General features: G+C 51.4%; 10 protein-coding genes across 10 annotated transcripts; 3 read left to right on the forward strand and 7 right to left on the reverse strand.

Moving 5' to 3' along the window:
- Window positions 1–1235: 1235 nt before the first annotated feature.
- BDW70DRAFT_164593 (Zn(II)2Cys6 transcription factor) lies at window positions 1236–3245 on the reverse strand (the record flags this gene model as incomplete). The annotated part of the gene is made up of 3 exons (XM_073741504.1): window positions 1236–2785; window positions 2876–2997; window positions 3058–3245. The coding sequence occupies 3 exons, from the start codon at window positions 3243–3245 to the stop codon at window positions 1236–1238; spliced, it is 1860 nt and encodes a 619-aa protein (XP_073591126.1).
- A 1213-nt stretch (window positions 3246–4458) lies between these two features.
- Window positions 4459–6246, reverse strand: BDW70DRAFT_154286 (uncharacterized protein; the record flags this gene model as incomplete). The annotated part of the gene is made up of 5 exons (XM_073739813.1): window positions 4459–5368; window positions 5416–5561; window positions 5609–5970; window positions 6038–6119; window positions 6181–6246. 5 exons carry the CDS (start codon window positions 6244–6246, stop codon window positions 4459–4461), a joined length of 1566 nt encoding a protein of 521 aa, XP_073591127.1.
- Window positions 6247–7812: 1566 nt separating this feature from the next.
- On the reverse strand, window positions 7813–9520 carry BDW70DRAFT_154287 (MFS transporter; the record flags this gene model as incomplete). The annotated part of the gene is made up of 3 exons (XM_073739814.1): window positions 7813–8634; window positions 8703–9159; window positions 9225–9520. The coding sequence occupies 3 exons, from the start codon at window positions 9518–9520 to the stop codon at window positions 7813–7815; spliced, it is 1575 nt and encodes a 524-aa protein (XP_073591128.1).
- A 341-nt stretch (window positions 9521–9861) lies between these two features.
- On the forward strand, window positions 9862–13322 carry BDW70DRAFT_145072 (beta-glucosidase H). The gene is made up of 4 exons (XM_073738368.1): window positions 9862–10233; window positions 10290–10896; window positions 10956–12392; window positions 12452–13322. Exons 1-4 carry the CDS (start codon window positions 10143–10145, stop codon window positions 12831–12833), a joined length of 2517 nt encoding a protein of 838 aa, XP_073591129.1. The 5' UTR covers window positions 9862–10142; the 3' UTR covers window positions 12834–13322.
- A 314-nt stretch (window positions 13323–13636) lies between these two features.
- Window positions 13637–14525, reverse strand: BDW70DRAFT_164597 (SDR family oxidoreductase; the record flags this gene model as incomplete). The annotated part of the gene is made up of 3 exons (XM_073741505.1): window positions 13637–13822; window positions 13875–14425; window positions 14483–14525. 3 exons carry the CDS (start codon window positions 14523–14525, stop codon window positions 13637–13639), a joined length of 780 nt encoding a protein of 259 aa, XP_073591130.1.
- A 1452-nt stretch (window positions 14526–15977) lies between these two features.
- BDW70DRAFT_164598 (SRPBCC family protein) lies at window positions 15978–16415 on the reverse strand (the record flags this gene model as incomplete). The annotated part of the gene is made up of 1 exon (XM_073741506.1): window positions 15978–16415. The coding sequence occupies one exon, from the start codon at window positions 16413–16415 to the stop codon at window positions 15978–15980; it is 438 nt and encodes a 145-aa protein (XP_073591131.1).
- A 363-nt stretch (window positions 16416–16778) lies between these two features.
- BDW70DRAFT_145073 (SRPBCC family protein) lies at window positions 16779–17449 on the forward strand. The gene is made up of 2 exons (XM_073738369.1): window positions 16779–16842; window positions 16950–17449. Exon 2 carries the CDS (start codon window positions 16962–16964, stop codon window positions 17391–17393), a length of 432 nt encoding a protein of 143 aa, XP_073591132.1. The 5' UTR covers window positions 16779–16842; window positions 16950–16961; the 3' UTR covers window positions 17394–17449.
- Window positions 17450–17785: 336 nt separating this feature from the next.
- Window positions 17786–18968, forward strand: BDW70DRAFT_154291 (SDR family NAD(P)-dependent oxidoreductase; the record flags this gene model as incomplete). Its single annotated transcript, XM_073739815.1, has 5 exons — window positions 17786–17793; window positions 17830–17896; window positions 17966–18046; window positions 18085–18324; window positions 18369–18968. 5 exons carry the CDS (start codon window positions 17786–17788, stop codon window positions 18966–18968), a joined length of 996 nt encoding a protein of 331 aa, XP_073591133.1.
- Window positions 18969–21038: 2070 nt separating this feature from the next.
- Window positions 21039–22196, reverse strand: BDW70DRAFT_166294 (uncharacterized protein; the record flags this gene model as incomplete). The annotated part of the gene is made up of 2 exons (XM_073741948.1): window positions 21039–21727; window positions 21842–22196. The coding sequence occupies 2 exons, from the start codon at window positions 22194–22196 to the stop codon at window positions 21039–21041; spliced, it is 1044 nt and encodes a 347-aa protein (XP_073591134.1).
- Window positions 22197–22588: 392 nt separating this feature from the next.
- BDW70DRAFT_164602 (uncharacterized protein) lies at window positions 22589–23512 on the reverse strand (the record flags this gene model as incomplete). Its single annotated transcript, XM_073741507.1, has 1 exon — window positions 22589–23512. One exon carries the CDS (start codon window positions 23510–23512, stop codon window positions 22589–22591), a length of 924 nt encoding a protein of 307 aa, XP_073591135.1.
- Window positions 23513–25151: the final 1639 nt, after the last annotated feature.

Below are 25151 nucleotides of genomic sequence, written 5' to 3' on the forward strand. Positions count from 1 at the left end.
ATATAGAAAAATGGCAATTACGGTGTGGTTGGAAATTACGGTGTGGCTCACCCACAGCGGGAAGCGGTGTGGGTGGAGCTGGAAGTTACAGATACTACTTTTTGATGGCCATGGTTTCCCACCTAACGTACGAATTCCAAGAGTTCGGTAAGCAGAACTCTATAATTCCGTACTGCTTTCCATCTCATACTACACATCTCATTCAACCGCTCGATGGCCAGCAATTTCAAGTGTATACATACTACTATCGAAAGTGGAAGAATTTTCTTGCTGGGCTAGGTGTGGAAACCGACGACAAAGGTGCTTTTTTTAAAGGAGACCCCAGACGTACGCAAGCAAACTTTCAAAGCGCGGACAATTCGAGATACTTTTAAAAAGCGAGGCCTCTATCCATTCAATCCTGTAGAGGTTTTGGGACCGCTGCAAAAGACAAAAAGTCCTACACCTGAGCTTGAGATCTATACCACGCCACCGCCGCCATCTAGCTCAGTATCGCCGCCATCTACTATACGAGGACTTCGTCGAAGTATTGCAAAAGCGCAGGATTATATTCATAATAGTCCAGAGCTTCATCAAAGCTTTATACGCAGTGTGGACCGCGTCTTTAAAAGCGCTTTACAGACGTCGGAACTAGCTGGTTAATTTCGAGATGTTTTACAGCTATTTCTTCGCTACCGAGCGCCTCAGCCCGCAAGATAATCAATGAAAAGGCTTCGAGAAACTGGCCCATTAGATGCAGAAGACGCTAATCGCTATATCCAATATCGGAGCGAGGAAGAAAGGCGTCAGTTTCTTCGTCAGGCAAAGCGCGCGCGAGCTAAACGACGCAATTTCTCGCCAACGCAGGGCAGATAAAGAAATTCTGATTGAACCATAAGATAGCCAGGAAGGTAAAGATAATCATCAGCCACTTTTTGTACGGGATTCGCAAGGCGTTGTTGTATAATATTCTGAATAGCTTCAAATTTATCGTTGAGGTGAAAATTATCATTGAGGTGAAGCAGACCAACCCTCCGAATTCGGCTTCGGTAGTTAATATAGTAATTGTCTAGTCGCACTGGCGGCCGACCTGCATTCACCAACTCAATGGTCCAGCTCATAACGAGGCAAGCCTGGCCACATGTGAGTCCGTTCAAGACCCCAGACAGGGATCCATGATCCATCGGGGACTGTCCCCGATGGTACAGGAGGAGGAAAGCCCGGACAAGAACGGTGGCCAATGGTAGCCAATTGTATTAAGTCACTTCTTTTCCATAGCTCCTCCAACCGCACCACGCCGAACGTTGCTGAGCAGCTCCTAATGCGGCCAAGATCATCTGCTTCATATTCGAAGCGCCACCGCTCGTTTCCTCGAAAAATGGCTGGGCTGACTCCACAGCATCCCTGACTCGCGATGTCCACGCTTCTGGCGGCATCAGGTTCTCTGATGGTGGGGTGGCGCCGGCAGCTTCGCCCTCCCGTAGTCGGCATTGTGCCAGGTGAACGGCGGCCAGGATCAATGACGAAGTCGTCATGGATCGCAGCAGATACCAGTTTCCTTGATGACGGTATGCCACGGTTTGGGACAGTTTGAGCATACAGAATTGCATGCACTCTGACGCGAATGACCGCGCTCGGACACGAATCAAAGGATCCATTCCGTCCAGTAGCCCATCAACCAAGAGCCGGACAAAAGGTCTCGCAACGAGCTCCCGGAGGGTAAAATACCGATGCCGAAGAACAAATATCATAGGATCAGATTGGAAATCAGCATCGTAGCCATCCGGGATGGCAAAATGGAAGATGGATGGTAACGAAGTATACCAGTCGGATATTTGAGCCTGCATCATCTCCGCATGGCTGACCAGACGGGTCACCTGCCTCTCCGTCGGCGTGTCGGCACACTCCGAGTTCATTTGCACCAAACGGTTGAGCAGATGTCGCGCTGCAATCTCTGTGAGATAATAATACCAACTTCTCTCACTCTCTGACGCATCGGACGTTGACGGTTGCGAACCAAGCCTGGGCGGCTGGGGAAACGCCAACGGGAAATCCGTGCTGTTGATGAGAGGGGGGCCTGGCACCGGCAACTCCAGTCGTAGTTCGCAATCCGACTTCCAGATAGTGAAGTAGAGCGCTTGTAATATAGTGAGCTCGTTGGGCGTCGTATCGGTGTTGTCTATCAGATCAACCACTGGGAATCGAGTTAACCTCAGGGTGTTCCAGGCTGCGCCAGCGAGGTTGAAGTGTTTCCAGGCTTCCAGGGGTTCCATTCGATGCATGTACCAGATTCCTGCTAGCACCAGGGTTTGAACAGCCTCAACACTGTTGTCACGCATTGCGTAGCCAAGACGTTTCAGAGCAATGTTCCAAAACTGCAGCGACAACTTGACGTCGGCGCCGCTCTCATCGTCCGGATCCAGTGAAGGCGTTGGCTGCGCCGCAGATCTCGTGATAGTCCCTGGATAAGCCTCAGAAAGGACGGCAATGGCGCAGACCAGGGCTACCAAGCAGGTTCGTGTGGACCAATCCGGCCCATTCTCCGCGACGTGAAGCACCATGCGATGTAGTTCATTCAGATCTAGAATCGGATTTTTTGTATGAAGAACTTCAATGTACTTCGACTCCAGACGCGAGAGCTGGGAATAGCTCATATCAGGCAGCGAGGACGGCTGATCGGCCTCGGCCACCGGCTGTGCAAAGAGACACCGAGACGGTGGAAGATTCAAGGCCAATATTTGCCAGCCGAGGACCGATTCGACCCCTTGAGGTCGAACGGTCTCGCGCGGCCACGGGTGGCCTGGCCCTAGATTATTAGCATTGTCTGGTTGGCTGCAAGCTGACGGAGACCAGGATTGTGAAGTCGGACCCCAAGCAGGCGTCGAGCGAGACCCACAAGATGCACATGGCATCCCCTGCTGCAGCAGCAGCAGCTGCCGCCGTTGGTCTCTCTGTTGAGCCTCAACCAGGTTCGCCACCCGGTTGACCGCTTGGAGGATGTCCGCGCCTGTTATCAGTCTGCCGGCTACGTTAGGCAGATCGCTCAGTGAATGCTGGTGGTCGCATGCGAATTCTCACCCGGCATTGTTGTCATCCTGGTATACACAAGGGACACGACGCTTCAAACAAAATCCGCAACTGGGGCGCCGGTTATCGCACTTGGTCTTTCGGAGGCGGCATTTCTCGCAGGCGCTAGCCCCACGAGATCGGACGACGGAAACATTAGAACCGGCGTCTTGGTGAGCTGCGAGATCTTGGCTTGCCATGAAAGGTGCCGATGTTGGGGAGAACTTGTGGCAGGACCAGACGGCACTACTGTCATGCTGCGGGGGAGCGGGGAACGGGGAGGATGGCGGGATTTATGTGTCGGCGCTGCTCCCCCGATCGGGGACATTCCGTCTCTTTGTTCTTGGCGGGTCGTGGGGGCTTGGGTGGACTGACTGTTCATTCATCCCGTGAGTGAGTGAAAGAACGGGTGACCGACAGTCCCAAACTTTTGGTGGCGGCGCAAATAAACTGTTGAGCCGTCATCTCTGCTCCATTTACAGTGACTACGCAGATATTATAACACCACCTAGGTTTCCCACACCAACCATGTGTCATGCATGGCCTTATGTTAAGTTAGATCGGGTTGATGACAGAGCATGGAGGACACCGCCTTCGATAGAGAGGCTTCCATTCCGTTCGCCAGATTGTTGTCAGCAGCATGTTGGCCTCGTATAATTGGAACAATTATGCTGCAGGCCGTCATCTCTGATGGAAAGTAGGGCTATGGGCTGGTGCTTTATCCTCTTGAACGACAGGATTTGGACGCTCAAGGGTACACTCTCTTGCAATCCTGATACGGAAATATGAGGCCACGTGATCTCCGGTGGATTGACCGGACATCGCCTGGTTCTAGAAGGTTCTCACCCTCTGTATGTATATATAGCGGGGGAACAGAAGAGTAAGAAGAGAGAAGAATCGTCAACAAGATAGATGGTCAATCGTCATATGGCATCCGATCCTTAGTGGCTACGTTGGTGTAGTTGATACAGTTTCCTCTGTCACGGTCCCAATCCGGCTTGTAGGGCTAAGACCCGATCGGCCACGTGACCCACCATCAAGACTTAGCCGCGGGGTCCTCCGGACCTCCGCTTCCTCTTCTCACTCGTCGTATTCTTGATAATACGGTATCTAACAGTTCTCGTTCCTTACATCCTCCTGCCCTTTCCCCTTTGGGCATATTCCACAACAAATCCGAATAGATGTCGGGAGTAGTTAGTCATCATAGTTGATGGGTTTGCCGTTTGTGAAGGGCTGAAGTGAGACTTGAATTCCATCTGACTAGGCCACAACCTGTGTACAAAACGCCTGGAGACGAGAAGGAGCGAGGGCAAGCGCGGACCAACGATAGAAGAAGCAGGCCAGGCGGTGGGGGAAGGAAGTCATGGCAGCGCCATCGTAAGAAGCGGGTCGAACTCGGGACACCTTTCATCCTTAACCTCGAGTTGCTATATCCTCCCTAAGCTCCACTTCAGCTGTCTTTGTCGAGAGTCGTGCCCTGTTCTCATCAGCGGCGCCTGCAGTCAGATGACTTCGAGGGCCATCGAAGATCTCTGCGATCTCTTCCAGAGTGCGACCCTTGGTTTCCGGAACCCAGAGGTAAATTGCGACCACCATGACGAACAAGATGGCGCAGAAAACGATGTAATATCGCCAGTTCATGTCTTCCATGGCAATGGGATTGAGGAACTGTCCGCTGACGAGGCCGAGATAGGTCCCGACAAAGTTGGTCGTCATTCCCCGACCTCTCAGGGTATACGGGAAGATTTCGGCGGTGTAAGCGATGGGCAGAGGCGTCCAGGACACGTCGTAAAAGAAATAGTAGATGAAGATGAACACCAAGACCGCCGTTCCCAGACGTTGATCGTGGGTCTTTGCAAACTGGGCGTTTAACGCAGTCCACGCAATGTAGGAAAGAAGCATGCCCGAAGTGCCAATAAGGAACAGCGAACGGCGACCCACGCGGTCTACCAGGAGGGCACCGCCGCAGACCGCCACGATCCAGTTGAATATTTGCAGCATACCATTGATGAGGGTCTGTTGGGCAGGCTCCGTAATGCCAATGGTGTTGAGAACGAGTGTCAAGTAATAGGACAAGACGCTGCAGCCATTCCACTGGGTGAAAAACGCGATGAGAAAAGCGAGCGCGGTGCGGTGGCGGTTAGGACCCGTGCGGACCAGCTCGACGTAGCTGGGCGAGTGCTCACTCGCCTTTTCCATTTCTAAAGCCTGGGAGATTTCACTCAACTCAAACTCCACCAAGGGCGAATTCTCATCGCCACCAGCGTGGTATTTCGTCAAGATCCGCCGGGCTTCTTCTTCCTTCTTATTGGCCATGAGCCACCTGGTCATGTTAGTGATGGAGCCGCGGCATGGGTGGGACTGACTGACCGAGGAGACTCGGGGACCCAGAAGATGAAAGCAGATTGAAAGGCGGGGATGGCTTGTTGAAGGAGGGATGGGATTCTCCAGGACCACGACGAGTGGAACCTGAACGTTCCGAATGTGGACCACGCGGCGAGGACGGCCCCGAGGTACTGAGGTCGATTAGTATTAATTCAGGCCTCAAAATCCGGTCCCTTACAAAGCAGGTGTTGTATAGAGCCGTCGCCCGAGCCCGGTGCGTCGGATATGCCAGCTCGGTCACCAGGATCGGCGAAGGCTGGGCGAGAAACGAGGTTGCAAAGCCGATCAGGAATCGGGCGACGATGAACATCGGGGTATTTTGCGACGCGCCTTGCAAAGCCGCCCCGATAGGAAGCAGGGCAAACCCAATATACAAGACCTTCTTCCTTCCGTATCGGTCTCCGATCCAGGTGGCGGGGAACAATCCGGTGACCTTGGCGATGGGGTAAACGGCATTCATAAAGCCTAGAAGAGCGCCCGTGGGCTTGCCGAAGGTATTCCGCCATTGAGGCAACGTCTGAAGGCCGTTCATCATGGCGCCTATGGGACGTTTAGCGACGGCTCATCAGGATGGTACGGGGCAAGGAGTGTGACCATCGAAGCCAACCGCGGAGGCGGATAGCAAGGGGATCGCGAGAAAGAAATTGAGCAGCAGCAGATGCTTCGTGCGATACCAGGGCCTCGCGTTGCTTGGCAACACCTTGGATGTCCCGTTAGACGGTTTTCCTTGCCGAGTCACCGAGAACTTACCGCCAGCAATTCGGGAGAGTACACCTCCCTGTCTGACCCGGATCGGAGAAAAGCAGGAAGACCCATTGTGTTGGACGCGTAACGGCCACAGATGAACTCAAGTGTTCTTGGAATCACTCAGATGGACGTTCGGCTTGATGGCGGGATGGTGAGTAGTTGGAACTGTCGTCGTCGACGGAATTCCTGCTCAATATATACGGATCACCGAAGACGCTTCGCCATGTGTTGGGACGGATCCTGACTCGACTCAGAAGCGTGGCTTGGGACTATAAAGCGTGGCGGGCTATGGGGTGAAGTCAAAGCTGGAACACGTCGTTTATTCCACCTGAAAGAATCCGGCCATAGTAGAATGAAGATGATAGGTTGGAAAGCAAGTATAGTCCGTTCGGTCGACAGGGAGGGTCCTAACCACGCGCCAGACACAAGAAATGTTAGTTTCTTCTTCTTCCCCCACAATCTAGACTGCGGGGGAGGCACTAGATCCTTGGGGAAACTGGGGTTTGCGAAGGAAACATAGGTTCGCCACCTCGTTTCGGTCGGGGACGATCCCGATGGAAGATGAAGGTAGTTGGTGAATCTTGGGGTTGGCGGGGCGACGAAGATATCGATCGGGGACTCTGCCGATAATGTGGCGGACAAGACGTTTAGAAAAATCCGTGGTCTGACTTCCCGGTTTTCCTCCACCGGCTATCCACAAAGCTGAAGGCAGTTAGTATGGAACCCGGCGCGATGCGGACTGACCCCGAAGCAACTGGAGCTCACGACACAATACACCAGGCTATTGGTTCCGGGCTCGTCCGTCCATGACGACCACCGTTGAATCCGTCGTACGGGGCAAAGGCTCTGTCGGCGAGCCTCCCCGTACCATGTTATCGGCAAATGGCCGACGTTATCCGCTACTAAGACAACTAAGACAACTTTCTGCTTGGCATTGGGGAAGTGACTTTGTATGGATACTGCTTGATGGTGTTCTGGGTCATCTTGTTGACTCTGAGGCACACGTCGACCGTGGTGATCCGGGTTGACATACACTGATTCGGTTGTCCGCTGGAGAAGAAAACCAAAAGCATGCTCGTTAGTTACGATCAGGCGTACGCAGAAAAGCCCCTTGAAGACGCCGCTTCGCATCGTCGAGGGGCGTACATTCAGGGTCGTCTTTGCGATGCGACATGGATAAGCACCTGCCCGACTGATCGGGTGTATCAGTGGCTTCCCATTGCTTAATGCCGCCCGGCATCTGTGGCGACCAGAACACTGGCGCCGCACCGTTCAGAGCCAGCTGCAGAGGAGACCAGAGGGGTAGCTGGCTGCTATATCCGGCTCCGCTGGGCTCTGGAGGACTTTGGGCAGACAGTGGATTAGGAATGATCGCCTCAGCGGTATTCCAAGAAGCTCTACAAGTTAGTATAATGGTGCCATGCCGTGGCTCAGTCCACCCAATAAACCAACCATCGTGGAAGCAAATGCCGTGCTACAGATGACCTCTTGAACGAATTTGTTGATGCTACACCGCCGGAAGCTGTGAATAATACGCATTTGATTAAATTCTAGATATTGTCTACACTATAATATTGTTCGCGGTATTGTCTATACCGGCCTGCGCAGTCTCTCGGACCTAGTGATGTATTTTTCTCATAGCTTAATTTGGTACTTGGGATGTGTCCTCAACCGTTCTCCATACTGCAGGGACAGGAAAATCATGCCCATCATAAGCAAGGATATACCAGCCAGAAGCGTATTCCCCCAGCCTTGGCCAAGACTACTATACATTCGGGGACCCGCCAGTGGAAGAAGCGCACCCCCCACACTGCGGAAGACCGTATTGGCAGCGGTGGCGCTGGCAGCGTACATTGGAAACGCGTCGATCAGGTACGTCCCAACGGGGGTGAAAACCGTGATCATGCCAAGCCCGATGAAAAATGTGCCCATAACAGGCACGAACCAGAAGACCCTATACTCAGCGGTCCAGCCATATATGAGCAAGCCGATAGGGATCATAGATCCCCCAAGGATCGTGGGGGGCAGACGGTATTCGGGCTTCATTTCTCCGCCTTGGGCTGCTCGCTTAACGATTGCATCGGAAACCAGCCCTAAGATCAAGAGGCCGGCAAATTGACCGCAGCCACAGCCAAGATATATCAGGCCCACATTGGTGACGATGCCATAGCGCGATGCAAAGACGTCGGTTACTGTCGTGAATAAGAGGTAGAGCGTTCCATACGCGACAGCGGTCAGCAATGAGAGTCCGAAAACCACCGGCGAGAGGAAAAGCATCCTGATGGGCCGGACAATGCTCGTTGTGATCAGTTGGCTCCGGGATACGGTGGTATGGTTGACAGGGCGTATGTTGGGGTTGCCCGTCGATTTTCTCAGCCGAGCGGCTTTGCGCTTCAGGAGCGTCGGAGGATGGGTCTCCCGCTGGAAGACGAGGCAGAAGAGCGAAACTGCACCGGACTTGAAACTGCCTTATTAGCGTATGCCCAATTCCCTTGTAGCCGGTGATGAGTTGGGTAGAAGCCTACCACGATGATCAGAAGCCAGAAGTTCCACCGCCAACCCAGCGAACGGGACACGTAGGCTCCAACCGCTGGTCCCAGGCAAGGCCCCAGCAGCACAGGCATTGTCCAGACTGCCATGGCACGCCCGCGCTCCTCTTGGCGGAAGCAATCTGCAACGGTACCAGGACCTATTGTCAACGGAGCAGCGCCTATAAGACCGGTTAAGAAACGGAAGATGATGAGCATTGGCATGCTAAAGGACAGCGCGCAAGCGACATTGCAGAGAATAAATAGCAGGGCACCAGTATGATAGACAATCAGACGCCCGTATAGTTCACTGCAGGGTCCCAGCACGAGAGGTCCAAATGCGTAACCAAGCAGGTAGATCGATACCGCAAACGAGCCGATGTCGCGGTTCGAGGTGCCCATCTCGGCCATGACTTGGTTGATCGCCGGGGCAAACATGGACGACGCAAACGGACTGGGCAGCGCGTGGCCAGGGTTAGTCGCGACTTGTCGATAGCATTTGGGAGAGGATCGCCTCACGTCACGAAAGTCAAGGCCGAGACCATGACAACATTTTGCCATTTTTTGGAGGATTGCCAATTGACCGGCAGCTCAGGATCACTCTCGCCGTCCCATTTGACCATCTCCGAGTCATCATCGTCCGTCTGGCATGCCGGGTCCGTCGTCAACGGTCCCTCCGTCGCTGTTCCCTTCTCGCTGCACTCGGCCTTGAGTACTTCTGCCAGTGTGGGAGTTAAGGAAATGCCCTGCTGCGGGAGCTGGCTGATAGGCTGTCCTGGAGTCGTCAACTCGCTATTCGAGGCCTTTCCTTCCATCGTGGTCGCAAGATCAATTCGCCTCGCGTACGTTAATTCGGAGCGGATGGATCGTTGATATCTAGGTCATCCACCTTGGTAGGGAAGAAGAAGCAACTGACAAAGGCTCCCTGAAGTGACAGGATTTTGATTTTTGACTTGATAAATTGGTTGGGGTAATTATGGGATGTGAGGGTGTAGTAGTATACACCTGATATGCCACTCCAGCCGGAAATCATATCGGTAGTCTCCCCGGGCACTATCGGGGACTCTCCGCGACAATCATGCAACGAAAAGCAAACCATGCGTCGCCCTGCCATTCAGTTCGCCCATCTCCTGCCCCTCACGCTGACAGCATTGCCCTTGTTTCCGCGCGGAACCACGACCTCGGTACACTGATTTACTGCGCTGGTCAGGCGAGACCCCCGCGTCGGGGAGGCATCCCGACACCGAGCTCAACAAAAGCCGCTTCTCGAATCCATGACCTTGCCTTCCGGAAACCATGGCCCACTATCCTCCGCATGTCTAGGGCTCTGGGTGGAAGTGGTTATAAGTATTATGGCCTCAACCAGTTCTAAGGGGCAGACAGGCTCCCCCGGTGCGGTCATTTGAGGCGGTCTCGTGCGTGGAAATCGTCGCCAATATGGGAGAGATATCTCCTCGTGGTGGGGATTTCGATATTGATTACATTCTCGAGAATGCCTCGTCGCTGGAGAAGATTTCCCTCCTTGCGGGTGAGACAGAGCGACGTGCCCAAGTCTCCCAGTATCTGCTGACGGAAATTCCACAGGCCATGACTTTTGGCATACAGCTTCCCTACCGCGCTTCAACGTTCCCTCGGTCAGAGTGAGCGATGGTCCCAACGGCGTTAGAGGCACCAAGTTCTTCGACGGCGTCCGCGCCGCCTGTCTTCCTTGTGGCACCGGCCTGGCCGCCACATGGGACCAGTCTTTGCTTTTCGATGCCGGTGTTCTCATCGGCCAAGAGTGCCTAGCCAAAGGTGCTCACTGCTGGCTAGGACCCACGGTGTGTATCCAACGGTCGCCCCTTGGGGGCAGAGGTTTCGAGTCTTTCGCGGAGGACCCATATGCCACCGGCAAACTTGCCGCCGCCTACATCCGAGGTGCCCAGTCCACCGGCGTGATATCCACTATCAAGCATTTCGCAGCAAACGACCAGGAGCATGAGAGAATTAGCGTCAATGCCGTCATGAGCGAGCGAGCGTTGCGCGAGGTTCATTTGTTGCCCTTTCAGATCGCTATCGCCGATGCAGCTCCGGGCGCAGTCATGACATGCTACAACAAGATCAACGGGCAACATGTTTCGGAGAGCAAGGAGATGTTGGATGGTCTCTTGCGCAAGGAATGGGGCTGGAAGGGCCTCATCATGAGTGACTGGTGCGTCTGCATCACCACGTCCGATTCGGGCAGATCATTTGCTTACTTGGCCTTGACAGGTTTGGAACATACTCGACCGCCGAGGCTCTGAATGCCGGCCTTGACCTGGAGATGCCTGGCCCCACAAGGCTTCGAGGACCGTTACTGGAGCTTGCGATTTCGAGTCGCAAAGTCTCCCGCTCAACGCTTGACGAGCGCGCCAGGACCGTGCTCGAATTCGTGAAGCGAGCCAACAAGGCCGAGGTTTCGACCGTCGAGAGCACACGAGACTTTCCCGAGGATCGTAGGTTGAACCGCAAACTTGCTGCCGATAGCATTGTCCTTCTTAAGAACGAGTCGGGGCTTTTGCCACTAAACCTGAAGGCGTTGAAGAGTGTCGCCTTGATCGGGCCAAACATGAAGACCGCGGCGTTCTGCGGGGGAGGTTCTGCGTCCCTTCAGCCATACTACAGCATCTCGCCGTACCAGGGAATCATGAACCAGCTCCCTCCGGGCGTCGAGATTATCTACGAGACAGGCGCTAGTTCGTATGTTTTTATCCCGGAGCTGGAGGCGTCAGAAGTGCGCACGCCGGAAGGCCAGCCTGGGCTTCGAATGCGCTTCTACCGAGACCCACCCTCCGTCAAAGAACGGCGCGTGGTTGAGGAAACCATCCTACAGGAGTCTTCGTGGCAGCTGATGGGCTTCTCCAACCCACAATTGGACCGGCTCTTCTACGCAGACATTGAAGCCGAGTTGATTGCTCCTGCCACTGGTCCTTTCGAATTCGGCCTTGCTGTCTATGGTTCTGGCAGCCTCTTTATCGACGACCAGCTTATAATCGATAACACTACTGTGCAACGAGGGGGCAATTTCTTCTTCGGCAAAGGCACCCGGGAGGAAAAGGCCACCGTGGATCTTGTTAAGGATCAGTTGTACAAGATTAGGGTGGAATTCGCTAGTGGTCCATCGTCCAAGCTCATGAAACCGGGGGTTGTAAATTTCGGTGGCGGCGCTGGTCGCCTGGGAATGGTTCAGGCCATCGATCCGGAGCTGGCTATCGCCCGGGCCGTCGAGGCCGCGAAGCGTGCAGACGTCACGATACTGGGGGTTGGACTGACGCGAGACCACGAATCCGAGGGATTCGATCGGTCTCACATGGATCTGCCTCCTGCCGTTGCCTCCTTGGTCACAGCTGTCCTTGACGTGGCGCCTGACGCCATTCTCATGACCCAAAGCGGCACGCCTTTCAACATGCTTCCTTGGGCAGATAATGTGAAGATCCATCTACATGCATGGTTTGGCGGCAATGAGCTAGGCAATGGCATTGCGGATGTGTTGTTCGGGGTCGTCAATCCCAGTGGAAAACTACCTCTTTCTTTCCCGCGGCGAATCGAAGACACCCCGACATATCTCAATTTTGGAAGCGAGAGAGGGCAAGTAACATATGGCGAGGGCATTTACGTTGGTTACCGATACTACGAAAAAGTCCTCCGAGATGTGCTCTATCCCTTTGGGTCCGTCCGCTCCACTATCATTTCTGTCGAAACTACGGCTAACTCGCTTCGTCCCTCAGGCACGGTCTGTCGTACACTTCCTTTGCTTATTCCGATTTCGCTGTCGACACCGCATCCGCTACACTTAATGTTCGTAACTCGGGAGACGTGGCTGGAGCAGAAGTCGTCCAGCTGTATATCGCTGCCGATGCAACAACGTCGTCCATCGCACGTCCAGTCAAGGAGCTCAAAGGATTTGCAAAGGTGACTTTGCAGCCAGGTGAGACGCGCAGTGTGAGCATACCATTTGATCGGTTCACTACTGCATTTTGGGATCAGGAAGCACACGTGTGGACGTGCGAAAAAGGGCGGTATAGAGTCTTGGTTGGGTCGAGCAGCCAAAACATTCTGCTGGAAGGCGTGTTGGAGATAAAGGAGACGACGACCTGGTCAGGCCTGTGAGCTATTGTAACGGGCTGATCTCGAGATTGTCATCGACAGCACATGTCTCGGCCAATGCCATCTAAATATATGCCATCTAGGCGAATTGGAGGCTCTTCGACGAACTTGCTGGAGAGCAGGTTATGGAGACTCATCAAAAGCCCTGGGAAAGTTACTTCGCGACAGTGCTTTAGCATTAGAAGAAATCGAAATTGATGAGGTTGGTTGTCGTTACGCAGAACTCTCACAAACAGGAATCTGCTTCTGAATTAAGTCCTAAATTTAGCTCCAGGGAACCCGCAACAGTTATTTCCGTCCTTGGGCAAATTGGCCTTCATCTCCATTTTCTTGGGGAATGGCTGCTACAGTGCTGCGCCTTTTGTTTTCTGAGCGACTAGACTAAGCAGAATTGATCGGAATTCAGAATCAATTCTCACTTTTCTCTCATTTTTTTTCCCTTATTAATCTAAGATCTATCTGACACTAATCTAGCTGGGAATTCCTCTTGACCTATTATTAAAGGTATGGTCACCTGAGCCAAAGGTTCGATAAAAAGCAGGTTGCGGAATTGGCTAATTTATATCTGGGGTAAATTTTGGCATGTTTTCGACGTGGTTGGGGCTCTACGTCTAGGCGGATAATGTCTGCTGGCGGCAAACAACCCGGGCCAAACAAAGTCCGGATTGCGCGTTGACAACGGATCCCATTAAATTGTTGTCATCTAAATATTCTAAACTTTGCCTTAATCATCACCAGTGGCATGGAAAGACATGGGGAAATAGAATCAACTGCCGTGGTTTTAATCGCGTTATTAATAATTTGAGTCATTTAATTTTCATGTAATCATTCGAATTTCTACAAACAAGCTCATCCTTATCCCAAGAGAGAAACTTTCCTGATGTGTCCTCTCTCGTGGCGTGGTCTATCACATCCAATACACCTTTCACACCATCCTGAATAGCAACAGGCGCCTCTGAAAGCCCTACACTGCGAGCAGCATGGTTTCCCAACTAGTAGACGTCAATTAGGCCGAACTGAATGGGAACGTGAGAGAAGACAAACCTCGGTCCGCAACCAACCGGGGTTGACGGGGAATACAATTAAATGGGGATTTTCGAAGTGAATCCTTCTCATAATGAAGTTGAGAGCCGCCTTAGATGAGCCATAGGCGGTATTTGGGACAGGCAGCTTATCCATTAATCCGATGCTTCCCGCACCAGAGGACATGGCAACAAATTTTGGTTTAGCCGAAAGCGAAAGCGGCGCGGACGTAGCCTGGAAGAGAAGCAAAGGAGCCATGGAATTTATCTTGAAGTGATCCAGCATTTCCTCGGCCGGTGTCACATCCGCCTTGCCAATGTACTTTGAAATACCAGCGTTGGTAATGACAAGATCAAGCCTTGTGATTTGGTGTTTGGATTTAAGAGTATCAACGGCGGCAAACGCGTCGGTCGTGGAAGTACTGTCAATCTGGAGCACGATAATTTTGCTCCCTGGTCCATGTGGGAGATCGTAGAGAGCTTGCGAAGCGGTGCTACGGGGGTCTCGCACAGCTGCGATAACGATGTGGTTGGCCCTCGAGAGAATGGCCGCGAGAAGTCTCTGTCCGATTCCTAGAATGATTTTCAGCTACAACTCGAGGGTCAAAATGTTGGGAGGAACGGCAGTACCCCGGTTACAACCTGTGATGAGCACATTCGTTGGATCCACCATTGCTTGGAAAATGATAGGCACTTTCTCTAGTGGCTGATTTGAATTTTGGGAGCTCGAAGGAGTATGTAAGGGGAGACCCGTGATCAGTATTATATACATCCGCGTTTTGCATCTAGGCTAGTGGGGAACGTGGTTTTGCGGACCACATTTGTATCAGGCTGATCCACAGAAGGCTAGATAACCGAAGATTACCAGGATGATGCCAACAATATAAAGTCATTGCTGAGCACGCTAAATGCTGACCAGCTTGGGCCTATTGGCCAACACAAAAACAGTCTGCCATGTGACTGGACAGCTACTTTGTAATAATTGCTTAGTAGCGGCTTTCGAAGCACCATACAGCGTTTCTAGCCCTTTTTCTTTAACTAACGGACTAAAGTAGACGCAGCAACCGGTAAACTAAATTCTTTAATAACTTTTTTTATAGGACATTCGACGCGCTTGGAGGAAGTAATAAAACTAATTATATTGCCTATTTCTGTAATAGAAAGCTTGCTTGGTTAACCACACGTCTTTTTCAGAGTAGCGGCTTGAGCCTGGCAGGTATAATGAACCTGGCGGTAGGTTATAGGTTATAGTACCTAGATGGTCGACTGTCTGTTAGTAGGTGAACCTGGCGTCGTGTAGGGTCAAAATTCGCACGCGAGTGTGGCGGTCAAGGCGACCTGAGTAGGTCGGAGGAGTCGAAGGTCGACTGTTGGCCATGGTAGACAGGCAAGTAGGTGTTCTGAATCGCTTCATAAAACGCGCTTCCTAGTATGCGACTAAATGGGCAAAACGGTCGCTTTAAGCGTGCGGTAGGGGGCTCACCGCTTCATGATTTTAGCGTGTAATTAGAACGACCTAACGAAGTCAGCAGGTTGGGCTTGTAGTCTAGGGAATAGGTTAACTACTGGCACGCAGTTGAGAGCGTATTAGGAACCCGATTAACGGTATTGTGCCATCGTCCTAAGGGAGGAACGCCTGCGCATCAACCTAGACATACGAGAGGATGAAGGTACTCAGAAGAGGTTACAGGTATTTGCCCTTTCAATCTAGAGCCATAGCTAGAAGAACACTGACCGAGCTGGCGTGGTGCGCGGAGGGGTGAGAGGGCGACGAAAATGTGCTACCATAAATCTCATGCCCATACCACACAGACGCCGAGAAGTTCTGACATGGTTAAATACATCAAAATAGCTTCCAAGTTTGCTGCTCCAAGATTCGATATGTAATTCTTCGCACAAAGAGTTGTCTCTTGCTGATCGAACCTCTGCGTCACGGACTCCCGCCCTTGCATATACTGGATATTTGGATCCATTGTACCTTGCTCTAGCTCTTGCTACATTGACCAGGTATGGCCAACACCGTTGGATAGCTTCCCAAGGTCTAATAATTGCGGGTCAGCCGACGTTGAATGAGAAATCCGCGTGTGACACAGGTCTGAACATACTCTATAACCTTTATCGTGGGTTAATGAGCCAGTAACTTGTTCAAATTTTTCTCGAATCCCTTGTACGTGCGCTCAAGCCAGACCCTGAGGTTAGCCCTGCCCTCTTCGTCAGGGATCGAGGACTCTCCAATCCATGTCATTTCTGTTTCATAGCGGGAAATTTGCCTCAAAAAGAAGGTGGCATAAGAATCAATACCCGGAAGATCGTCGCGGTCGACATGGAGACGAACGCTGTATTTTGTGACGTCAACGCTATGGAGGGTCTCACGGATCATAACGTTTGGATTTGCGCCAAAAGCGATTGTACGCTTCGAACCGATACCAAACCCCTCGACAGTCGTGAGGATACAGTCGGGCATCCATAATCTGGGGGAACCAAAAGCAGAAAGAAGAGCCCAAACCTCTCCGATAGGGGCACGGATTGTTCCAGTATACTCGTATACCTTGACGATGGCCATGGTTGGGAATGCGGCAATGATCATGTAGGCAGTAAAGTGATTGTGCTATTGCTGGTACAGACAACTTTTAGATGCCTATCAGGGGCTCTCCTCGTTATTTGTAGCCTTCACCCTTGCTCTCCAAATGAGCTCGTGGCTCCAAGCCTATAACACGTAAGACGTAAACAGTGGAGTTCATGCTTGAAATCTGTCCGATGGTTCTTTCCGCTTATAAATCCGCTATTTCTGGAGTTGGTACTTGAAATCCGTCCGATGGCTCTTTCCGCTTATAAATCCGCTATTCCTGGAGTTAACCCGAAACCTTATTGAATTGCTAAATTAAATACACTAGAAGCCCGATTGTTTTCGCATCATTGACGGAGAATCGACAAGCTCGCACCCTTGACTGTTTAAAGTGCTCCTCTCTAGCGCTGACGTGACCTGCGTGGTGAGTATGAGATCCATAATCACTCCCTACTGAACCCTATCCTAACGGACCGAATACCTTACGGCAAACTACAAAGCGTCAAACTTGCCGCTGACGAAACATTACAGAATCAGACGAAGATGGTTTTAGAGTTGATTAGCTCCGTTACGGAGATTGTCGACGTACCTATCGGCGAGGTCTGGGCCGTGATCTCGTCTTTCGGCTGCGAGAAGTTGTGGTTTCCGGACATGAAGAGCGTCGATCTGAAAGGATACGGCATTGGCAGTGTTCGGACGTACATTTTTCACGAGCCTGGCCGTATTGCATGGGAGCGTTTGGACTACGTCGATGTTGAGAACCACGTTGTTCGCTTTTCGGTTTTCAGGAACGACCTCCTCACCGAATCGGTGGGCACTATGAAGTTGAAGGCGTTAGACCAGGGTCGCACCGCCTTTACGTGGACGGCCGAGGTTGATCTACCGGAGGGGCTTAGCAAAGAACAACTGCAGAAGGAACTTGATCCATTGTTCCGGGGGCTCATTCATGCTGTTGCCGATGTCCTCAAAACATAACTGCCCGTTCTGACGGTTTTAGCCTGTATATCTGTCCGTTCTACTATAAACGCGACAGCCACCTAATGATGTGTGATTTACTTGATTCTCCTTTCAAACCCTTTCTGTACGGAATGCAGCGGAACAGTAGAACTGAATTTCGAGTCTCGGATTTATCATTATATGAATTAAAGTGAGAAAAGGGGGCCCACCGTTGACTTGATAGCCGTTCAACCCGGAGTTCATACACCCCGACCCGACCTAAGGACAAGAGATTTGTGACAACTTATTGTTGTACCAGGTTAAATTCCGGGTATACCATGTCACATATTATAGGCAAAGCTCCGATAGTAGATGGGCCCTTCAGACGAAGTCACTGACACCGTGCATTTGTGCCTGTATCCGATCATGTGATGAGCTTGTATACTTGGGTGGACTTGCCTGACGCGTCGATAAGTGTCGTTACACCATTACCCAGGAGGACGGAGATGACGATTAAAACTACACCGAAAAGAGCTTTCACTGTGGGCAGACGAATCTGCTAGAGGAAGCTTCTGACCGTCATGCCGCTGACAAATTGATTCCTTGATCAGGAATGTCACGGCTGGTCTGAAGCTTTTACTGGAAGTTTTCGGGCGGACTTCCGTTGTAATGGCCGAAAACCCGCACCAAGGGTCCGGATCCGTCCGGTTGCAATCGTTAGTTTAAGTAGGGAGTCAGGGTCCCAACGACTAGTCAATCTCCTCCTGAGGACTTTCTATTCGAACTTTATCTGGCTGCGATTTGGTTCTCCATGAAGTCTTTACACTTCCAACCCTACGCTGGATTAGCGGACGCCCTCGGGCGAGCAGACCTCTCCGGCCGGTCAGTCCTGATAACCGGTGGTGGACATGGAATCGGGTTTAACGTGGCGAAGTCCTTTGCCGAGCACGGCGTAGGGCGCATTCTACTCGTAGGACGGGCAGAATCACGATTGGGACATCCGTCAGCTACAAGGTAGCAGATCTTGCCTCTGAGGATGACATCAACCGGATCTTTGAATCCCTCGAATTTTCGCCAGATATTCTCGTTAACAACGCCGGATACATGCCGACCCCGGAGCCGTTCCTCAGCGCCAATATGTCGGAATACTGGTCTGGTTTTACTATCAACGTGCTCGGTACAGCCCTTCTCACACAAGCCTACGTACGCCATCGCCTGGAACACGGGGCAACACCCGCGGTAGTGATAACACTGAATACAGCGGGTGCATATGGACCGAGTGTGCCAAATCTGTCAGCTTACTTGGCGAGCAAGGCTGCTCTTGCTCGATGGGTAGAAACTGTGTCGGCCGATATTGACCACCAAGTCGCACGGTTTATATCCGTCCACCCAGGGGCTGTCGATACAGACATGCTCGCCAAGTCTCAGTTAGGAGGGGCTTTCCCGTCCACGGAAGGGAAGCTGGTCGGCGATTCCATCGTGTGGACGGCTACTGAAGAGGCAAAGTTTCTTGCTGGGCGATTTGTTTGGGCGAACTGGGATGTTCAGAAGCTGCTTTCTCTCAGAGATGATATCCTGTCGAAGAATCTGTTCGTGACGAGCTTGGCAGAGTAACATGCTATGGGAAGCATAACTCCGAGGGAGCTGCTTTATCTGATTCAGTTTGATTGAGATGGTATCTATTATAAAGGGGGAGTGAAATTTGCGACGCATTTCTAGTATCAACACAGAAATCCTACTCCGCATTAACTACTGTTTGTCTGTGGCGTCGTTCGCTCTGCCTTTATCGTGAAGTTATACAATCAGATTCGGTCACTATAAACTTCCAGATATTGTTGACTTCCATACGTCTTATATGGTTAACATGCGGTACCCCCAGCCGTAGTTACGGTACACTGGGTCCAGCTCGGGGCCGCAGTGACACGGAATGTCATACATAGGAGCAGGACCGACAAACAGAATATATAATTAACACAGAACTATCTCAGAGTCAGCGGTGCCAATAATTTAGCCAGTAGGGGGGTAAGGTATCCAGTCCGTCAGCACCCCTAGCTCCATTGAACGAAACTGATGTCTAAGTGCCCACCAGGCTTTTGCTCAATGTCCAAAGTCGCTCAGCTTCAATCTTGTCCACCGCAAAGTCAGCCGCTGGACTACAACCGGCAGTCATTCAGATATGTTCGAGAAAGCTTTAGTCGGTCAGGCTTAGATGGCCAGTCTAGGAAACGTATCCGCACATACCTTGTAAAGCTGGATTCTGAGCGCAACCTTTATGGTCGCACATCCTTGATGTACAGTTTTGGGCTCAAGATGTTAGAGATTTGGAACTGGATCCTGCCAGTCATGCTCAATATGTCAGGCACACATCGTACTTACACTTCGTATGGGCTCGATCACAGCAGTTTCAGGTCGATGACTATTCATGTGTCGAGGCAAGCTGGTGGCAATGACTTGTTTATGCAATCCTAGTATGACAGGGAATACCGTGGTGAAATTCGAGAAGCGACTTACTTCCGGGCTGAAGGGACAAATGTGAGATCAGCGCTTGGTAACTTGGACGCCAACGCCTTCCTGCTGGCCGTTTGAGATTGAGCGTAAGTTTTCAGGAATGGTATGTCGCTCTGTCTTATCAATAGTCGCCCAACCAGTCAATCGCAAAGCTATGTTGTCTCTTCCAAGTCTCATACTGAAAAGTCACGGTCAGCGAAACCGCCTTCGCTGAATCGATGGGAGGCTGCAGATACGATGAGGGTGCGGGCAGCTCAACCGGGGTCCGATCATGTCAACCAACAGCATCGTTAATAAGAAACGCCCAAGGTGGTTTGTCCCAAACTGCAACTCTACAGGCGCTCCCTTTGGTCTTTCCAGTCCCAAGCTGGCATGTAGGGGCAAGCCATAACGCCAGCATTATTAAGGAGGAATTCAATGCTCTCGGTCATCGGATAAGGAACATCGAATTCACGCGACAACGCGCTAATATTCGGATTTTCGACGCGTCTAGCGGCTTCGCAGGCCTTCTAAATGCGACTCTCAATTTCAGGATAGGAATTCATGTCAGTGGTGGTGGATAGTAAGCCAAAAAGGCTTCGAAATTATCGTTGAGGTGAAAATTATCGTTGCGAAGCAGACCAACCTTCCGAACGGCGGTGGAGTTGCTTAGTAGAGGCGGCTATGTATATAAATCGTCAAATTCTTCAGATGTGAATAAATATACATTCCTTTGAAGCACAGCAATAACAAGAAAGTGCTATAGCCAGCAATGCAGCCGGAAGTAGATTGTTTCCACTCTTTTCAGTACTTGACTGAAGTTTCCGGCTACTTCATCCCCTGGAAAATGCACAGCAACTCTCGCAGGAAAAAAGACACCCCGTAGCTTAACTTGGCTTAACTGCGTGGTCGATAATGCTGCTCTTGATCTTATCACCAGGGAAGTCCTCCATATCCCAAGACAGGAAAGGCCCTGGTATCTTCCTCATGTTGCATTGTCAATTCTATCCAATACAACGTTCACACCGTCCGAGATGACGAAAGGAGCCTCCGGAAGCCCATACCACGAGTGCCTTCTCGCCAGTATTCACATCCGGCTTGATATTCTGGAAGCTAGGCATGCAATAATTACACCGTAGATTCTGTACATCCATTCACAATACAACCTGAGTCCGCCGAACACGGATTATAGTCAAGTTACAAGTAACCCTTGATGACCTTGTCAGTATAAGTCCAGATCGTCTCAGCAGCCCCGCTGGCTTCAAGAGAGTCAAGAACCCGAGAAACGCTGCTCAAAGTCTCTAGCTTATCGCCCACACACAGGAGAGCCCCATCCCTCGTCCCGCGTACAGTCAGCCCAGCAGCCTCCCCTTCCCCCATTGGGGCACCCACCCCACCATACTTAGCACTCGTCATCAAGTAAAGCGAGCGCTCTCCAGCTTCAGCAGGAGTCGAGCGCTCAATATCATCAGGGGCAGGGGGTCCGGCATGTTCTTTGCTGCTATCCCATTGATCACCCCAGCTTTTCTTGAAGATCTCAGTACACACCAGGCCAGGGTGGTGGTGCATCACCACGATATCCTTGTTCTCTGCCTTTTCGGCTAACCGCTTGAGGCTCACGGAGGTCATGGTAGCAACATGCCCCGCATAGCTAGGGACACTAAAATGGCCGTTCTGCTTGAGCTGAAGGTCATCGAGGAATAAGTTCTCGGTACTCATTTCAGCGCCCGCAGCGAGTACGTTCACGATCCGTGGCCGGAAAGACGCACCCAGCAGGGCCTGGGTGGTTTGGGCTTTGGCCCGGAGGAGGGGAAGGAGACGGCGGATGAAAATCTGTCGGCTGTAGTACGCCACGGCTGTGGATAGCTCGATTCCTTCTTTAGACTCTGCAATTAGTGTAAAAATTATCAGCAACCAAACAATCTTGGTCTAATAGATAAGCTGTTCAAGCTGAATATACGCGGGCAAAGTGATTGTATTTTGGTTGGGGTCTGACGTACCCTGTCGTCCAAGGAAAGGGAGGAAGCCAGCCGAGAGGAAAAGCAAGTCAATACAACCCTCACGAATAAGGATGATATCTGTCAGGCGCTTGGCCTCGGCCAGCAAAGAGATCTCCCCCTGGAGAAACACCAACGTGGCAGATGGGTTTAAAGCCCTCAACTCGCTCAGAGTAGGCTCGAACGCCGCCTCATCGCGACCGATTATGTACGCCTTCACAGGGAAGCCGGTAGAAATCAGCTCTGTCAGGGCTGCCTTGCCAATTCCCGCTGTTCCGCCAACGAAAACCGCGACTTGCGGGACTGTGATAGCTGTGAGCTGCTTGTTTGATGCCCGAACTTTGGTCAAAGTAGTCATATTGTGAACAGTAATTGCGAACAGTATTGTGGACGGTATTGTGATTTTGCTGCTTTGGTGACTTCCGATATCGTAATATTGGAATTTCCAGGATCTTTGAAGACTTGTTGTTTTCGAAGCCACTTTATTAAACTCTCTATGCTGCGGTTACCTTTGTAATTGGACACTGACCCGGACGGAACAGCTGTCGGGTCCGGAAATGGCGACAGGCCGATGACCGATCCGCTTACGAATGGCTGCAAGAGTCAACTACGGACAAGTTGTATGCCAGGTCTTGGAAGCTACTCAGGATTTCTAATCAAGTTGGTAAAGGATCATTGGAAGAGTGGCAATGCTTAGCTGAGAGCATACTTTCGAAATGAACGATACACAGATACACCATGCAGCACATGCTACACGGATGGATTCTGGCTCAGAAATTGCTCCAAGGAGGTCGTCTCCACATGTAGCTTCTCGCTGATAACGTAAGGGTGCCGATATGACCCGTCGTTAGTGTAGAGCTGGTAGAAGAGACCGCAATATTCGAAGTACTCAAAGGGTCTCGTCGCTTTGGTCCTAGCCTCAAGGGCCTCTCTTCTGAGATCTTCCATCGAACCCTTACAGACGACCGTCACCTTCCTGCCTTTTACCTTTTCATAAGTCCGGGCAATGTCGAGTAGGGACTGAGCACCCGAGTAAACATTCCAGTAACCACCTTGCTCACATTCCTCCAGCTGCACAATCTCCGCCGTGAACTCTGCAGCGTCGCGCTCAGAGGTCCAGTACCAGATATCCTCCCCGTCCCCGTAATATTCCATCCGCTTATCCTTAGGATCCCAGACACCCTTGTTCGCTGGCGTGAAGGAGCCATGGCCCGGCACCGAAAAGAGCACTTCGGCCAGAACACCCGTGAAAATGTAGACGGGCCGGATGGTCGAGGTCAGCTTGACAAGCTGCTGGAACATGAGCATGGGGTCGTATGTCTCCTGCATTCCCAAAGTCATATCGCGCCAGTCGCAGTTCCAAGTGTTAGCGACGAAGCGCTTTACCCCCATTCGTTCTGCAGCGCGGAGCAAGAGTAGTTGACCCTCCACCACGAGCTCTGGGTGTCCCTGGTAGGCGCAAACGACGGCATCGACGCCGTGGCAGGCTTTCTCTAGGCCGCCGATATCAGCGAAGGAGCTGACTTCGACAAAGCTCTCCAACTTTTGGCGGAGCTCGCTGGGTAGCTTGGATGGATTGCGACCTAGTCCGCGGACCTGATGGCCTCTCGAAGTGAAGCTGTCGATCATACGGGAACCCAGGTTTCCCGTGACACCAGCGACGAGGACAAGCATGATTGAGAGGGCTAAAGGTGTTTTTTTTTTGACTTGTGAATTGAGATAGTTGAGAGTCGACACTGTTACAGTAACATATCTGTACGAGTTTCTACACGAAGGTGAATTTATAGTCATGTGGCGGAAGGATATCGGATCTAGAGCCGCGAAAGATTGTCGCTGGGGAGTCCTGAAACCCGTCACCAACCGAGTTACAGTATGTAATAGTCCTTTTACTTGTTTCTTAACATGCGTGATCCAAACTCGGCACGAAAATCTTTCCTTTCTATTTGGAAGTGTTATCTTCTTCTCAAGGCATCCACGCAGGGCCTGTACATTTGTTATATCCACGCACAGTTTTGTGCTGTGTAGGACATGGCATCATCCGTATCAGCGAACCATCTGAATTTAATGGTCTTGCCATCCATGTAAAGGCCATGATGGGATAAAGCTCCCTAAAGTCAGTGACTTTTGGAGACGCGGAAGCGGAGTCAGACGACTGTCCGTTCCCAAACCATGTTTGCCCCAGTCATTCTTACCACAATGAAAGTGTATACCGAATGTTTCGGAACGTAAGGAAATCACTGGCCAATCGGGGCATTGATGGTGATGGAGATACCGGTAATAACGTAAAGCATTGGGGATTGCTGTATTTCAATCTATACCACAGGACGAGTGCCAATGCTGAATTCAGTTAGTTGCAGAGCAGGTCTGGGACGGACGGAACAACGGACGGAACGACGGACGGAACAGCAGGCGGCACGATAAAACCTGGTGCGGTCAGCATTAGTCTTGTCCTTAACCTTTTTATCCACCTTTTATCAACATAGCAAGGCCTTGCTTGCCTCGCAGCTTCCGGTAACTGGGCCGTCCACGCTCATCGTTCGAGGGTGGCCCGCATACGGCGACCCTGCTAGCTCAACGCACAATTATTGACACGAAAACTGTCAAACTTTCAGGACATCGCAGAAATCGGTATATAAGTGGAAAGCCCGAGATGCCTAATCTCCCCTATATATCCTGAGTGAGTCGAATGATCCCACGGTCTAAAGGTGTACTCCAAAAGTTTGATCTTTAACTCCTTCCACTTCCCGTATAGGCGATCCTTCTCCTTTAAAGCGCCATACTCCTGCCCCTTTCGCTCAAGTATAGTGACATTTTCAATAGTTACGATTCCTCCTAGTTTTGGTCGACGTGTAGATGCATCATCTCGCTCCTATGCTAGCAGTGCAACCTGGATTTTGTTGTTTTTGTCTCTCGAACACGCCCCCATGAATCGCGTAAACTCCCACCAAATTCGAGAGAGATGTATAGTATCAAAGAAGGACTACGGCGTCCAATGTATATTCACATTCTCTAGACTTCAGTGGCACTATTGAATTTAGAATATACAAAATTAAATTCATCCGATGAAATTGAGACAATACTCTGCTGTGCAGCTTGCAGAAAACTTCCTTTGATGTGCGCAATGAGAAGTGTCGATGTGTCCATTCATCGCTTCCCACTCATCTCCTTACCCGCCCGGTGTGAATGTGCCATATAGCTGTGGACCAACCTAACACAATCTCGGATGCATTTGGGCGAAATGGTGCCGATGGCCGAACCCACTTCAGGGATTGATGCCCTGAATGAGCCCTTTGGGATAGTGAGGTCATTTAGT

Source organism: Aspergillus foveolatus, assembly GCF_047715535.1.
Source record: "Aspergillus foveolatus strain CBS 279.81 unplaced genomic scaffold BDW70scaffold_120, whole genome shotgun sequence".
NCBI classification, from domain to species: domain Eukaryota; kingdom Fungi; phylum Ascomycota; class Eurotiomycetes; order Eurotiales; family Aspergillaceae; genus Aspergillus; species Aspergillus foveolatus.

Coding starts and splice junctions, on each gene's coding strand:
- BDW70DRAFT_145072 (XM_073738368.1), top strand. CDS start 10,143: ATGGGAGAGATATCTCCTCGTGGTGGGGATTTCGATATTGATTACATT. Junction 10,234..10,289: donor GAAGATTTCCCTCCTTGCGG/GTGAGACAGAGC, acceptor GAAATTCCACAG/GCCATGACTTTTGGCATACA. Junction 10,897..10,955: donor GGCCTCATCATGAGTGACTG/GTGCGTCTGCAT, acceptor TGGCCTTGACAG/GTTTGGAACATACTCGACCG.
- BDW70DRAFT_145073 (XM_073738369.1), top strand. CDS start 16,962: ATGGTTTTAGAGTTGATTAGCTCCGTTACGGAGATTGTCGACGTACCT.